Source organism: Heteronotia binoei, chromosome 3 (assembly GCF_032191835.1).
Source record: "Heteronotia binoei isolate CCM8104 ecotype False Entrance Well chromosome 3, APGP_CSIRO_Hbin_v1, whole genome shotgun sequence".
Taxonomy (NCBI): Eukaryota; Metazoa; Chordata; class Lepidosauria; order Squamata; family Gekkonidae; genus Heteronotia; species Heteronotia binoei.
Window position 1 is genome coordinate 140,214,285 of NC_083225.1, and position 16,673 is coordinate 140,230,957.

At 44.7% G+C, this 16,673-nt stretch overlaps 1 protein-coding gene across 2 annotated transcripts in view; it reads right to left on the minus strand.

Annotated features, from left to right (window-relative positions):
- Positions 1-16,673, minus strand: part of NECTIN3 (nectin cell adhesion molecule 3) — a 94,368-nt gene that overhangs the window by 26,085 nt on the left and 51,610 nt on the right. The window contains exon 6 of one of the 2 annotated variants that reach the window (XM_060234531.1): positions 9,441-12,404. The exons of the other annotated variant lie outside the window; for it this stretch is intronic. Coding sequence (XP_060090514.1) covers positions 11,812-12,404 — 593 coding nt within the window. The 3' untranslated portion in view covers positions 9,441-11,811. Of the gene's footprint in view, positions 1-9,440; positions 12,405-16,673 lie in introns of those variants that run through there. 2 annotated transcript variants of the gene reach the window in all.

Here is a 16,673-nt window from a genome sequence, read left to right on the forward strand (position 1 = left end):
GAAAGCCTCTTACTGGAGGGAGACCGTCAGCAGCGGGGAAGGAGGGCGGGTAGTGTGAATGCACAGATGACCACTCGAAGATCTACAGTTACAGGTAAGCAACCTGTCTATCTTCTTCGTGGTCTCTGTGCTTCACACTCATGGGAGACTAGCAAGCAAAGCATACCTGGAGGTGGGAAGATGGTCAACCTGAAGAAACAGCTTGCAGCACCGCAGCTCCCAACCGAGTCCTCTGCTGAGCATGCACGTCCAGCGCGTAGTGCTTCATGAAGGCATGCGGAGAAGACCAGGTAGCCGCCTTGCAGACGTCGGAAAGGGACACACCTTTCAGGAATGCCACCGACGTGGCCATCGCCCTTGTGGAGTGTCCATGAACAGGTCCAGGTAAAGGCTTCTTCGCCAACAAATAACAAAGTTTAATTGTCTCAGTGAGCCACTTAGAAAGCCTTTGAGACGAAATCTTGGACCCTAACTTGGGGGCAGAGTAGGAGACAAAAAGTTGGTTGTCCTCACGAAAGCCCCGTGAACGATTCAAATAAAACAAGAGGGCACGCTTAACGTCTAAGGCATGCAGCCTGCGCTCCTCATCCGAGGAAGGGCTAGGGTAAAACGTGGGTAACCAAACTTCTAAGTTAAGATGAAATTGGGAAACCACCTTGGGAAGAAAAGTAATGTCTGGAGCTAGGGAGACCCCCGCTTCCCTGAAGGCAAGGTAGGGGTAATCACAGCGCATCGCCGTGAGCTCCCCCGCACGACGTGCTGAGGTGATGGCAACCAAAAATGCAGTCTTCCAGGACAAAAGTTGTAAGGAACATGTTGCCATGGGCTCAAAAGGACGACGAGTCAACCTGTCCAGAACCAGAGTCAAATCCCACAACTGTGGAGGGGATCTAGAAGGGGGATGAAGGCGGAACAGTCCCTTCATGAACCTCTTGGAGTGAGGGTGAGCAAAAACAGAGTAGCCCTCTACTGAAACATGGAAAGCAGAGATAGCCGCCAAATAAACCTTGATGGAGGAGAATACCAGCCCCTCATCCACCAAGGCTAAAAGAAACTCAAAAATTGCCGAAAGCCCAACGGAGTCAGGCGACGTAGGGGAGTCAGCCACAAAGTTACTGAACTTCTTCCACTTCCTCTCGTAAGAGGCACGAGTGGAAGGCTTCCTGCTGCTTTGGAGGACTTGCTGGACCCTGGTGGAAAACCCTACTGATCGATGAACCACGCCGTCAGCTTCAGGTGGGGCACGTTGTGGTGGAGTACGTGCCCGCCCTGGGCCGACAACAGGTCCGGATCTGTCGGGAACTGATAAAATACCCCCCTCGACTGCTGGAGCAGGATCGAGAACCAACTCTGACGGGGCCACCAAGGAGTCACCAGGATGCAACGTGGCTTCTCCTGAACTAACTTGTGGACTACCCTTGTCAGAAGAGGCAAGGGTGGGAACATGTAAAGGAACCAGCCCCCCCCCCCACTGAAGAAGGAGTCTGTCTCCCAGCGAGGCTGGATCCGCACCTCCCCTGGCACAGAACAAGGGGCACTTTTTGTTCTCCGCTGTGGCGAAGACATCTAGCTGTGGGTACCCCCAACGCTGGAACACCGGCTCCAGGAACCGCCATTGCAGTTCCCATTCGTGCGGGAGAGCTCCACCCCTGCTGAGAGAGTCCGCCTGAATGTTGAGGACCCCCGGCAGGTGTGTTGCCTTCAGAAAAATGTCCCACTGGAGGCACTCCGTCCAGAGGTCCATCGCCAGCGAGCACTGTCTGCGGGACACTGTCCCCCCCTGTCTGTTTATATAACACAGGGCAGTGGTGTTGTCCGTAAGCAGTGCCACAGTCTTCCCTGCTAACAGAGGGCGAAAGGAGCGAAGGGCGAAGTGAACCGCCAGCAATTCCAAGTAATTTATATGGCACCGACTCAGTTTCGGAGGCCACTGGCCCCCCACACATAGGTCTTCCAGGTGAGCTCCCCACCCCCACATGGAAGCGTCGGTGGCAATAGTCACAGTAGGGGTTGGTAGGTGAAAGGGAGCCCCTTGACAGATGTTGCTCTCCAATCCCCACCATTGCAGAGATTGGATAGTCCCGGGTGGGATGGAAAACCTCTTTCGGGGCGAATCTCTGAGCGGACGAAAATGGCGTAAGAACCACAGTTGCAGTCCCCTCATTCGCAGTCTTGCGAAACGTAGCACGCTTGTCGTCGCAGCCATCAGCCCCAGCATCCGCTGGAGCTGCTGAGCCGTGCCCCACTGCCGCCTTTGGAGAAGCTGTACCAGATTGATGATGTCCTTTGCTCTCTGCGAAGGAAGGAATGCTCGGTGTTGATCTGTGTCCAGCAGAGCCCCTATGAATTGAACTGTCCTTGATGGAGTCAGATGGGACTTCTCCAGGTTGACCTGCAATCCCAGGGTGCCGAGAAGACGCAGAGTGATGGCAATGTGCGTTGTCAAACTCTCCTTCGACTTCGCCACAAGAAGCCAGTCGTCGATGTATGGGAAGACAACAACTCCCTGAAGACGAAGGCGGGCAGCCACCACACTCATCAGCTTTGTGAACTCCCGAGGAGCGGTAGACAGTCCAAACGGCAGGGCCCTGAACTGGAAGTGCCGAGCACCCACTGCAAACCTTAGGAAACGCCTGAACGCAGGGTGGATGCTGACATGAAAGTAGGCATCCTTGAGGTCCAGGGTCGCCATCCAGTCTCCCTGATTGACGAGGGGCAGGATAGTTTGCAGGGTAGCCATTCTGAACTTCTGGTACAGAATGAATTTGTTCAGACTCCGAAGGTCCATGATAGGCCTCAAACCCCCATCCCGTTTGGGGACCAGGAAGTAACGGGAGTAGAAGCCTCCTGTCCTGGCCTCCGGCGGAACCACCTCTATGGCTTGTTTCTGTAGGAGGTTGTTCACCTCCGCCAGCAGAGGTGGGGAAGGGGGAGTGGTAACTACCACGGACTGGTTTGGGGTCTGAACAAACTCTATTTTGTAGCCCTCTTTTACGATGGACAGTGCCCACCTGTCTGTGGAGATCAACTCCCAGGCAGGCAGGAAAGGGCGTAGGCGGATGGAAGAGCCAACAGTGGGAACGATGACGCGTGCTTGCAGGAAGTCAAACCCCCTGCTTCTGAGGACGAGCCTCCTTAGACTTGTTGGAGGGCTGGGCCCCGTAACAGTTCCTGCCGTTACCAGAGAAGGAGGGTCGTTCAGGCTGTGCAGGCCGGGGACACCATTGATCAGGGGAGAACCTTTGATAGGGCTTCTTGGTCCAGGGCTTAGGCCACTGCTTGGACCTAGAAGTTTTGGGGGTGGATTGGACGTCCAAGTTCTTGGAGGTCTTGACGCTCTTATCGAACTCTTGCAGCGCCGTGTCAGTTGTGGTGCTGAAGAGCCCGTCACCCTCAAAAGGCAGGTCCTCGATAAAGGTTTTTGTATCTTGGTGGAGTGCCGTAGACCGAAGCCAGGAGTGACGCCTAATGCAGACTGCAGAGGTGATCTGTTTGGCTGAGGCTTCCACCATGTGTTTCGCTGCAGCCAGTTGTTGTCTGGCCACAGCGAGACCTTCTTTCTGCAGCTTGGTTGCAGCGGCCTTTTTGTCCTCACTTAGAGAAGAGAGGAACGGGGCAAGTTGTTCCAGCACGGCATACTGATACCTAGCCATGCAGGCTGCATAGTTAGATATTTTTATACCGAGTGCCCCAGCTGAGTAGACCTTGCGGCCCATTCCGTCGATCTTCCTCCCTTCTTTGTCCGGTGGAGCGGAGTGAACCTTCCTGGCCTTCGAGGAGGAGGAGACTACCACCGAGTTAGGGCGTGGATGGGTGAATAAGAATTCAGCCCCCATCTCCTGGACCCTGTACATGTGGTCCAGCCGTTTGGATGACACCGGCGTTGAAGATGGTTTGTTCCAAGGTTCCTTGACCACTTGAAGGATCACCTTGGTAACCGGTAGAGCGACCGCAGTGGACATGTTCTTCTGCATTATGTCGAACACGTTGTCGTCCACTACGGGTTCTAGCTGGGTCACGGGTAATCGAAGGGTGGCAGCGATGCGTTTCACAAGGTCCCCATAAGACTTTAGATCCTCCGATGGCGAAATCGGAAGATCCTCAGCCGTCTGGGAGACCGGTGAAGGGTCTAAGTCGTGGACTTCACCGTCCGACTCCGATGAAGAGTCTTGATGAGTGGAATGCTCTGACAGGATCGGGGTCAACTCTCTCGGTGGAGGTTGAAGCGGTTGTAGCCTACGAGGGGCTTCGACCGGAACTAGCTGTCGATCCGGGGGAACCGATGCCGACGCCGATGCCTTCCGGGAACGATGCGAGACCCTCGACACCGAAGAGAACTCCGAAGCTTGCTCCCAGTCTTGGTAGTCCTCCGGGTACCAACGGCAGGATTCATACCGGGAGTAGGGAGGCTGCCACCGACGCTGCTCCCATGGTGGTATCGGGAAGCGGTGCGGGGTATAGTGTGGATCCCGCCTGGGTCGGGGCTTGAATGGCAGGTCTATGACCGGTGCCGAAGCATCCACTTCCGACGCCGAATCGCTGATCGACCGTCGACGTGAGCCCGAAGACGAAGACCGTTGGGTGAGGTCAATCTCCGGCTCCTGCTCCGACAGGCGTTGTTGGGCTGCTGGGCTTCGGCGCGGGGAAACCCGAATCGTTTTCGGCGGGTTTGCCGATGTCGATGCGCCACCCAACGGGAAAGGAGTGCGGGGTCGCTTACGCTTCTCCTTCGATTTTGCCTTTTTCGGAGCTCGGGTCCCCGAGTCCTCACGGCGTTTCTTAGCGGGCGTATCCACCGAGCCCTCGCGGGAACGTTTTGTGGAGCCACGCTCTTCCGGCAGTTCTAAAGTCGGGATCGGAGCAGCATCAGCCGATGCGAGCTCCTGTGCCGGGGTGTCAGTCGATTTCGGTGCCGATCCCTCCATCGGTCGATGAGGTCGAAGCGCCGGTTCGGTTAACGCCGCCGATAATCGAGCCGCACAGTTCTTCCTGGTCTGTTTCGAGAACCGAAGGCAATGCGGGCACGACTCTACTCTGTGCGACTCCCCCAAGCACAAGAGGCACAGAGAATGGCCGTCCAGAGGGGCAATCTTCTTCCCGCAAGCACGGCAGCGCTTGAAAAACCCCCAGCGACTTTCCATAAGCAGTCGCACGAAAAAACAATTTCTTTCTGCTCAGAAACGCCTGAGAGAAAGGCGGGGGAAAGCGAAAGCGGAATACCCCAAGGGGCAGTCCGCCGGACAACGAAACGCTTTTTTTTTTTTTTTTTTTACTATCACTAACTATACTAATAACTAACTAACTAACTATTTACAAAGGCAAACGGGCTAGAACGAGAGAAAAAAATACTCTCACCGACCGGAGAAGCAGAAAGGGAACCTCTCTAGCGCGGCGGTCAGAAAGGAACTGGCGGGATCCCCGCGCTGGCGCTGGTGGGCATGCGCATTGGGACGCCTGCGCATGCCCATTGGCGCCGAGCGCGAAAAAATCCCGGGCTTTTTCAGGTACCGATTCGGGGATCGGCGCAGGCGTACTATCCCATGAGTGTGAAGCACAGAGACCACAAAGAAGATCAGGAGGTTTCCCCTGTACTGTGCATTCACCTTGCAGTTGATGTAATTTGGAGAATGACTAAAATAAACTGATGCAAGTTCACATTTGTTCACATTTTTGTTGTTCTCTTACTGGTTACTGAAGAGCTACAGCTGAGATTTACACTGATTAAATCAGAGAACAAAAGAGGAATCTTAATGTGATTTTGCAATCACCCCTGTATTTCCTTTTTACTCCAATTTAATCAATGTGATTCTGGGATGGGTCAATCAGTAAAGCGTAAGGAAAGAAAAAGTGCAAACATGAAACTGCACATGTTCAGCAGTCTGAACTAACTATGAAAAGCAAACACAGAAAAGTCGCAGATCCATAATGCACTGGAGTCACTATGGAAAATCAGTGGATTTGTAACCCCAAAGATAATTTTAAACACATCTTCAGTGCTAACACCAAGTCTTATTTAAGTATATATAAAAGCCCTGGTAGTGGCACTTTCTGGCTCTCCCATTGACTATGGTGAGCACTCCATTAACCATTGGCCCATTAACTCAAGGTCTGTTGTGCTCCATTGGCTGAGGATTGAGGCACTGTTTCGAAGAGGAAAGAAAGCCTTCCCTCCATTTGCCACAGAAAGCCCTCTTTGAGTGGCACTGGTTTGCAGACAAGATTAAGAAAGCCTTCCCTCCATTTGCTGAAGGAGGGAGGAGAGAAACAGCCACAGAAAGCCTTCCCTCAATTGGCTAAGGACTTTTTCCTCCTCCTCCTCTGGGGAACCAAAGAGTCCAGAAAGACACAGACAAAAAATGGCATCCCTTGGCAGTAGAACAACAACATTTTATTCTAGGTACAGAGAGAGAGAGAGAATTTGGAGTCCTGTGTTTAAGACTGGGCCACTGGGGAAGCTGCCTTTGCTTTCCCCTCAATGCCTGTTGCTAGTCAACCAGGTAGGCTTGCCAGTTTTGCAGGCTCCTCCGCACTGCCCAGTAGGGGGAAGCCCTGCCCCAATGGCCACCATGTGCCTCTATATCTCAGCAGGCTTAGGAGAAGCCTGCAAACTGCCTGTGTTTTTAGACTGTGTGTGTGCCTTTAAATCATATGGTTAATACATGGATAGGAGACTAAGAGGAAAGCTGAGTGGGCAGAGTGAGAAGGCAGAGCCACCAGGGTATTCCTGGTGAGTGTGTAAAAGAAAGAGAAGTGAGCAGAGTCCCTCAGTTTGATTGGAAGAAAAATCCACCCCCAAGGCTGCTCTTTCGTTCTCCTGTTAACCTGAAGTTGGTTAAAATCCTGCAGATGGTTACATTCAGCAGCTCTAGTGAGATCACAAAGTGTGTGCTCGCAAACTGTGTTTATTTTGGCTGCTTTGTGAATGTGTATGTGTGTTCACTTTCATTTAGCCAGTTGCTGAGGGACGAGGAAATGGACTGTATTCAGGGGAACTGTGCTGCTGTATTTTTACTTCTTTTTTGGGGGGAAGGGAATGGAAAAGCCTCCTGGCTCCACCCCTAAAGTCCCCAGTCCAAGTGCTTTCTGAGTTGGACCTGGCAACAACCAAGCTTGGTTCTGTTAGCAAAAGGCAGGGGGAGAAGGCCCTTTCCAGGCCTATTTTGGCCTTTAAGTGAGAACTCATTGGGGCCAGTCCTGACTAGGGTTGCCAGCACCAGGTTGGGAAATTCCTGGAGATTTTGTGGTGGAGTTACAGAAGCCAGACTTTGGGGAGGGGAAAGGCCTCAGTTGAATATAATGCCATAGAGTTCACCCTCCAAAGCAGTTATTTTCAGAAATAGATCTATTGTCTGGAGTTCAGTTTTGATACCAGTAGATCTTTAGCCTCCACCTGGAGATTTCCTACCCTAAGCCTGGCAGTGCCCTCTGGGTTACTTGATGCCACCTGACTGGCATGACTTAACTAACCCTGGCTGATTGCTGCTGTTGAGCAGCTGCCCCCTATGACAGCCACTGTGATGTGGCAGTCAGCATTTCAGAGCAGAGTCTTTCAGACCAGGTTCCTATTCCGTAAGCTGACTGGGTGATTTTGGACCACCCACACATTTTAAGCTTCATAGGGTTGTTGTGCGGATCAAAAGGGGGAGAGGAAAATTATGTAAGCTGCTTTGGTCCCCAATGAGGAGAAAGTCTGTCCTTTTCATAGGCAGAGGCAGCAGGGAGTGGGGGAGGAGATGGAAAGCTAAACTCAGAGAAGAAAATAAAGCTAGGTTGATGATTGGCTGGGAAGGAGAGAGGGTTGCCAACTCCAGGTTGGAAAATCCCTGAAGATTTGAAAGGTGGAGACAGTGGAGTTTGAAGAGGGATGGGACCTCAGACAGGTACAATGCCATATGAACATATGAAGCTGCCTTATACTGAATCAGACCCTTGGTCCATCAAAGTCAGTATTGTCTACTCAGACTGGCAGCGGCTCTCCAGGGTCTCAAGCTGAGGTTTTTCACACCTCTTTGCCTGGACCCTTTTTTGGAGATGCCGGGGATTGAACCTGGGACGTTCTGCTTACCAAGCAGATGCTCTACCACTGAGCCACCATCCCTCCCATAGACACCACCCTCCAAACCAGCCATTTCCTCCTGGGGAACCATTGTTGCCAATCTCCAAGTGAGGCCTGGAGATCACTCAGAATTACAACTGCTCTGCAGATGAACGGATATCAGTTCCCCTGGAGAAAATGGCACACTCTGAGGTCACCCCCTATGACAGTCAGCGTGATGTGGCACTTCACAGCAGAGTCTGCTAGATCCAGCTTCTTGCTATGAAAGCTGACTGGGTGATTTTGGACTAGTCAAAGATTTTCAACCTAACCTGCCTCACAGGTTGTTGTGCAGATCAAAAGGGGGAGAAGAGAATGATGTAAGCTGCTTCGGTCCCCAATGTACTTTTCCTAGGTAGAGACTGCAGAGAGGGGAGAGGAGATAGAAAGTAATCTACCCCCATCTCTTTTGCCCCTATCCCTTCTTTCTCTTCTACCCCCTTCTCTGATAACCTAACCCACATTCCCCCACTTTCTACATTTCCCTTCTCAACATACCTTGAGCCTCCCTCTATGTTTCCCTTTCCTCTCCAGCCCCCCAATGCCACGACACTCACCCACAGCAAATTTCTAGGGCCCGTTGTATTTCTCTCCACAATGGACCTTATTACTAGTTACTCCATTAATTTGGGAAACCACACTGTTAGCTATAAGTGTCTTAAAATGCTATCGAGAGGTTTGGAAGTATTATGTACTATAAAACCTTGAGTTTGAACTTGTGGATTGGTTCTATCAATGATTGCAAATGCCTTCCTCTACTGCTGGCAGAAAAGCTGAGCCTCTTCCATCAGGAGAAGTGTCCTTATGCTGGTGGAAAGCACCATTGTTAGTAGAATGGATGTGTGGCCCCAAATCTCTTAGATTTTATTAATTTTTCACATATGGCTGGGATTGTATTCTTTGGAGAAATCTGATCCATAGGAATAGTTACTGGACAGCAACATCAGTTTAAGTCCTGGTGACTTTCTTTATAGATCTTTTCTGTGGTTGACAGTCTAAATTACTACTTCGCCAAACAAAATAGTAGTCAAACCTTTGTACAGCTGAAAAACAAAGCAACTTTAAACAGCCTTTTCTGCCTTTTGGATGTGGATTATATAAGCAGCTAGAGGACAAGTGATTGCTAAATGGTTTATGTTTACTATACAATCTTTCCTAATGACAGTCTGTCAGGCTGTCCAGCAATCCATTTTTGAAATTATTTTCAAGTGCAATTCAGCTATGTTGCAGAGAAATACCAATCTGATGTTTTCCAACTATGTTCTGCTGTCTAGTTTGCTAACCTACTTTAGCATATTACTTTGTGTTTTTCAATCATTTGGGCATATGACCTGCATTCAAGAGATTAATTTAACAAAAGATTTATTTCACACAACAGCTAGTTCATACTTACAATCAGTTCTCTATTTACACCAAACATACATTAGGTAAGAAACACTGCAACACTTAACATCTTAACCCTATTATCAACCTCTTCATATTTAACTGTGGAACTCTCGATAAATTGTAACAAACTTAAGATAAAGAACACAGAGCATTATGTACTCACTTCTAGATTTGAGTGTTACAAGAAAGTGTTTGGGGGGCTTACATGAAGTATGCCACTACTGTTTACAATGGAGATGTTTCTAAGACCACAAACTATCTTTTTAAAAAAGATAATAAAACGCGCACGCACACACACACACACACACACACACACACACAAGAGTTAGGACCTGCTGTTAGCTTAGGGCCTGGCCATACTTGACTGAAGTAAGTTTACATCAGTTAGTGATGGACCAGATCCATATAGTAATTACAGTAACTCGTCTGAGTTCACAGGCAAGCATGGTTTGATAATTTCACTTCCTAATGTACTGAAGAGAGACTTTGGTCAAGTAAAGTAATATTACCACTTGAATTACCAATGTGATAGAGATGCGTAGAAAACCATTTTCATATGTTTATAAATACTAAACTGCAGTCACATGTTTGAAGACATAGCAACCAAGTCACAGTGTACTGTCGAACTGCACCTTATACAGATACTGTACTCACTGAAAAGCTCAAAAATACTGTAGATCATGTTGTAATGATTTCATATTACTCACAGATATATACTTGGAAATCATTCTACAAAGCATTACCCTAGCGTGTACATCATCAATTAGACTGCCAAATTAATAATATTTCCAAAGATTCTGAATTGAGATAATTTACTGAAAACTAACTATAATCAGTTTTGTGCATGTTTGACAACTCTCAGTCAAGTCAATAGGGCTTTCTTTTAAAGCCTGAAACGAATGTCCTCTGAGCTCCTCTAACAATGCTGAAGTCTCTGCAACAAACAGCATTTTTTTTTAAAAAAAAACTTGAAGTACTGTTGAACAGCAGAATTTCCCCATCTCCTATGCCAGATTTCAGAGAAAGCAACTCTGTTTCTTACAAAATTGTTGCTTCTATCTCCAGTACAACGTGCTACGTCTGCAGTGAGTTGTTCTCTGTACACTATTACATTTCTTTTCAAGCAGCATTAATGTTTCAAAAAAGCCTCTCTATACACTTCACAGGAGATTTAGCTAACATTGCTTCACTTTAAGCTGACACATGTGTGTCTTGTCATACCTTTTCATGCTTTCATCTCAAAATAGACAGTTTTTCAGAATGATATATGCTTAAAAAATGGAACACAGTGAACCTAAGGTTGCCTTTGCATTTAAAAATTTTATGCTCCTTAATGTTTTTTATACAGCCCACACCCTCCTTATAACTCCACAAAGTTCTGTGAAAAGCTGATTTTTCCCCTCTAAAAATGCATCTTCACTCAAATATAGAAGTTGCATCTGTGTTTAAACTGTATGTATTTATAGCTTTGTGCTTAATTAACATTCTGAAGAGTGTTTAAGGAAACCTAACATTTTCTGAACATTACTTTTTACAGTAAGCATTTCTACTGAAGCAACATTTTATCAACCTTTCAAAAAAGATTATTCCGAAATGCAGCTTAAGTGTTTGGAATCTAATATTCCAGTGTTCGGAATTAAAATGCAGTGTAAAAATATAGATAGTGATATGTTGCAAGACTGTTCATTGAAAAGTCTATTTGCAACAGGTTCAGTGCAACAAGTAATCTGTACGAGGTACCACCCACTACAGTATCTAATTATGGCAAGTCTCAAAAATGTAGAGGTATTCAATTCTGTGCAGAAAGCCTAAAAATAAAGCTTTGAAAAAAGTGTGCCATCAGAATATTTCATATTGTAAAAATTACCATATGTAAACAAAATGTGCCTTAGATCAAGCTCTGTTTGAATCAGTTTCATGTTGCTTTTTACCCAAACTTATAGCTCAAAAAGATGCACCAAGATAATTCTTGATTACATGTTTGTAGTCACAAGGAAAGACAGTAGCTTCATTTCAAACTCTTTATAACAATTTCATGGGTTTGTTTTTTCCACTTAGCACTTTGATTTTTAACTTGTGCTATAGGCCAAATAAAACACTATGTTAAAATTAGGATCTTGTGAAAGACAGTAGTACAGCATTGGAAAAAAAATCATAAAGCAGCTTCAATACATTTAAAGGAGGTTTTACATTTCATTTGTCGAGTTAGAATATAAAAAGCTTGAAAATCAACTTCAAAAAGCTTATTCTTCAAGAAAAAGTATAAACAATCTGAAAGTGATCAGCTAATGGAAGGGGCTTTATGTACCGTCAAGATTTTAAAGTGGTCATTACACATACCACTCTTTTCGAGATATTACAGAACCATCTACATGTGAAACCAAGTCATCTTCATTTTCATCGTAACATTCATCACCCAAGTATTTCATTCCTAGCGTTCCACTTTCATAATAATCCATTGGTCTTTCATACCTGTCCTGGTACCTGTTAATAGTGTCTACATTGTTCCAGTCTGTTTTTTCAGGTTCTCCCAAGTAGTCTTTAGTTATGAGACTGTTCACTGGATGTTTTGTTTCCTTTTTCACACTGTCAGGGTAAGAATCCACATCATCTACCTGGAGAGTATCTATTTGAGATTCCTTTTGCATATCAGATGGTGGAATGTAGTTCTTTGCAAAGTAGTCACCACGGAACGTCCTCCTTCTCCTATACCAGACAGCGCCAACCAAGACACTCACAAGTATCAGGAAAAGAGCCCCGCCCACTGCACTACCGATGATGGTGCCCCAATTGTCTTCCTGCATTTCTGGCCATGGTGATGTTGGAAGAAACATTAGTTTTGGTTGTGTTGTTAACCCTGTGTTGCCATCAGTTGAAGAAAGCCATGGAATCGTGGGTGGTGATGTGGTAGTAGTAGGAGGATCTAATGGAAGACCAAAGAGATACACAAGACACAGAAAAGGCAAAGAATGTCAATGCAAACTAAACCAGTTAAGAGCTGATACGAAAGCACAGTTGATGGGAAGGTAAGTGTATTTAACATAGTTTTTCATTCTTCATATATTTCCATGAATGTTCACTAATTTTGGTAGAAGTACAAACTTAAAACAACAGTCATAAAGCTTCTAGATAGCTCACAAGTACAAAAGCATTATTTTCTGCAATTGTTTCCGTGCTGTTTTAGAGCAAGAACACGGGATTAATACCATCAGCTGAAAAGTCAGAATTAAAAACATGAGAGAAAAACACACAATTTATTCTGGTGTTGTATTAATATTATTCTAATATTAATACCATGGTTAAGAATGAAAAACTATGGACTGCATGCCAAAGTTAGCTAGGTATGATTTTAACTGTTGCCCAAAATATGTGGCATTATTCAATTTTATAGCTATAAAAGATGTAATCATACACTTAGTGCGTTATATATTTCAATGTCCTGAAATTCCTACTAGTGTGGAAGGTACCCAGAAGCATTTAACCCAAATAAGGACTAAAAAACAGAAAAACTTGTAGACCAAATGAAAACAAAGTGGTTTGTAATTTCGAAACCACCTAGTTTATAAAGATAGGTGCATCACATAAATTATGCTTTCAATATTTAACACTCTAAGGTTATACTTTATTCTTCTGACTTCACAAGCCAAGGGTAAATTTACATCTGGGTATTGCAAAGCTTCAGGGTTTTTACAGTATGCCAATGGCTAGAGTCCAGAGAACTCTACAATTAGATCAGTGTGTCCAAAAAGATCAGGACTAGTTCTCAACAGCAGTTCTCCATGAGGGCAGTTTCATAAACATGTGATGCAGAAGAGGAATCTGCTAGACAAAAGGGAAAAAATTTACTGAGCATGCCCAAGGCATTTCTTTATATTTAACAGATTTTTTTATTGGCTTATTTATAAGACTTGGGCTGGGCATACTCAAAGTACTAGAGAAGCTACAATGAAGCTACAAAGCTCCCCTCTCCCCCCGACACTACAAAAGGTTAGTGTTAGTAGAAACTAACAATTTAGAATTTAAAATCAAAAAGTATATGTTTTTAAGCAGGTAGATATTATCATCTAAAATATAATCAACTGGAGGAAACTGTTAATGAAATATTAGTCTGACTACTTCTTCTAGGGTAGCATTAACTGAGTAGGCAAGACAACAATCTAGAAAGATTCCTCAGCACCATATTTTTTTACAGAAGCATAACTTAAGCAATTTCAGCCATCAATATCAATGATATACTTCAGTAGTTCAATTAACACAAATTATATTTTTGTTTTGTTTTATGATATTTGAAGTGTTTTCATTATGTCTTGCTTACAGAGTTAAAAAAACCCCATTTAACTGAACATTATTACTGTTAGATCTATTACCTGTCACTACAGGGATTGTTTATTAATATACGTTAGATTATTTTGTTAACATATGTTCTTTGTGAACATATTAAAGCACACTAAGTGAATAAAGAGGAAACAGAGGAACTTGTAAATAGAGATACTGCATAGAAGAAATCATGGATCTGAGGTAATGATCGCTAAAAGAAGTTAATAAAGGCCATTGATCCCTCCAACATCTTGTAGTTGAACATCTGTTATTTAGCAGTTATATTTTTGCAAAGAAGCATTATTATGGCATAAACTTCAGGAGAACATACTGAAAATTATGTTTTGCAACCAGATTACAGGTCATGTCCAGGAATGGTCAGGAAATGAGCTTCTCCGCTTTCTCTTTCCTAAGCAAGACACAGGTTTAGTGAACATCTCTTGGGACCAGCTTGGAAGCTGGCGGATATGTTCCTCACACATCTCAGAAACTGGCTGAATTAATTAGGAGCAGTGCTTAATGTTTTCATGCTCTCAGGCTGAGGTAGACAAAATTCAACTGACCATTATGCTAGGTGGCTTTACTTAATCCCACCTTCCTTCTGCATTACATCAAAATCAGATGGCAGATAAAAGACAGAAGGCCTAAAGTTTAGATTGCTCCAAACGCAGGCAACTTGAGAGTAGAAGAAAAGAGATCTGAATCATTTTGGAATTTTTTTCTCTCCACCTTCTGTCATGACCTTTCACCTGCAAAGTTTACAAGTGGCAAGTATTTAACTGAGGGTTGCCAGGTCCTCCCTTCTTCCCAGTAGAGGATCTTCAGGCTTTCCTGGGAGCTTCTGCTGTGCACACATCTGGCACAATGATGTCACCTAGAGGTGATGTCATCATACCACCGATGTCACACAGTGGTGCTCTGGTTTGGGGGCAAAACTCTACTGTTTGAGCCTAAATTTACCATAGAGTTTTGCCCCAAAACTAGAGTATCACTGTGCAACTTTGGCAGCACTTCCAGGTGATGTCATCGTACCACATTTCTCGGCATTTGTGAGTGGAGAGAAACCCACAGAAGTGGGGGAGCCACTGCCTGGACCAGGGGGTTAGCAACCCTAATTGAACCTGTGTCTTAAATCTTTGGAAGAAGAGGACAGTGATTTCTGTCCATCCCTCTCCCACTGCAGACCCATTTTCTCTAAACTATTCTTGACAATTTGCTGACCCCCAGGAACAATAGGAGGGACTTCTAGACTGCAGCAGAAGGGGGGATGGAAACATCCCAGTTCACAAAGCTCACAGATAGAGGAATACAACCCAATAAATACAGAGCCAATTGTGATCTCATCCATTGTTGGATCTCATCCACAAAATTTTAAACCACACAACACCCCCACACACATACACACCTTTATATGTGCCACAATAAACTTTTTTTTTTTTTAATCATCCTAAACTTTCCCAGTTTTCTACTAGGTCACATTATTCCCTTAATTTTTTTCTTCCAATAGTCCTTGTCATCCAAACCCTTCTTCCTTAATACGTACTTCCTAGAATATAATCTAGTATGCATACATTACGTTTTCCATGTCATTATTGTACTGACTTCTGTTCAAATATTAAGGCTTATGTCATTACTGCTTCCTAAATTAATCAAGCAGCAAATAGATCTGATATTTAATGCATACATTTTATATGAAAGCGAAATTCCTGACAATAGAGTGCCCCAATATATAGATCATAGAAACTTGGGACAGACAAAGATAAAGGAAATAATGTTAAGGTATCAGCAATATACAAATATGTGAAACATGTCTTCTCTTCACAGCATAACATCCATTTTACGCCACTTCTCAAACAAAATTTAATCTTGCCTTAATAGTCAACTAAAGTGGCAGCTGATGATATATAAACAACAAAACTAGAGAAAATGCCCCATAAGACCTTTATTTACAAGAGAATTTACTGCAAAGTGATTGCAGATAATATAACCTGAGCTGCTTCTCACAGCTCACTACAAAGAAACTTTTTTATTTAAGTAAAAGGCAAATCTAAAAAGATCAGTGAAGCAGTGAAGAATTGACAAATTCTAGGTGCTAGGCTGCATGGCACCCAGAAATTTCATTATGTATTTTCAGCAATGATCCTCAGAAAAACTGCAAAGTGTATCATTTCACCTCAGAATATGTTCTACTGTATGACATAAAAATGCATATGCATGAAATTCTGGTCATTGCTTGTCTGCATGTTAACTTTACACCATTCAGCGGTGGTCAATTATCTCCTTTTCTTAGCTAGTTGCTTTCCATATTGGCTTCAATATTCAGTTACCTGGAGCTTTTTAAAGCAATAATGAAATATGAGACGTTTGAGAGAAGATAGGTTAGGGATAAAGGTTAGCTTGTTGTGGTGGTGATGACAACCAGGGCTACTACCCTGTATTTATGCACACTACAAATTACTTTTGTCATAGCTTTCTAAAAATGTGAAAAACTGTGAAGAGTTTAGGATCAATGATGTATAAAACCATTAAGGCTGAAAAATGGCAGCTCCTAAACTGGGCTGGCTCTTAAAGCCAAAGAAATTTTGTCAAGACTTATAAAGAAGTCTTTTAAACTAGAGAGTGAGGAAGGAAAACACATCACATTTTTAATATCAATATCAGTCTTCATATCCAAATTACATGTAGATGTAATCACCAATAATGAACTGAATGTTCAAGGTCAGGGTACTGAGTTTCAAAACCTTAAACAGTCTGGGGCCAATGTATCTGAGGGACCACCTCTCCTGGTATGCTTCCCAAAGGATGCTTCGCTCATCCAACAACAACCTGCTAATAATCCCCAGTCCAAAGGCCGTCCGGATATCTGCGACCAGAG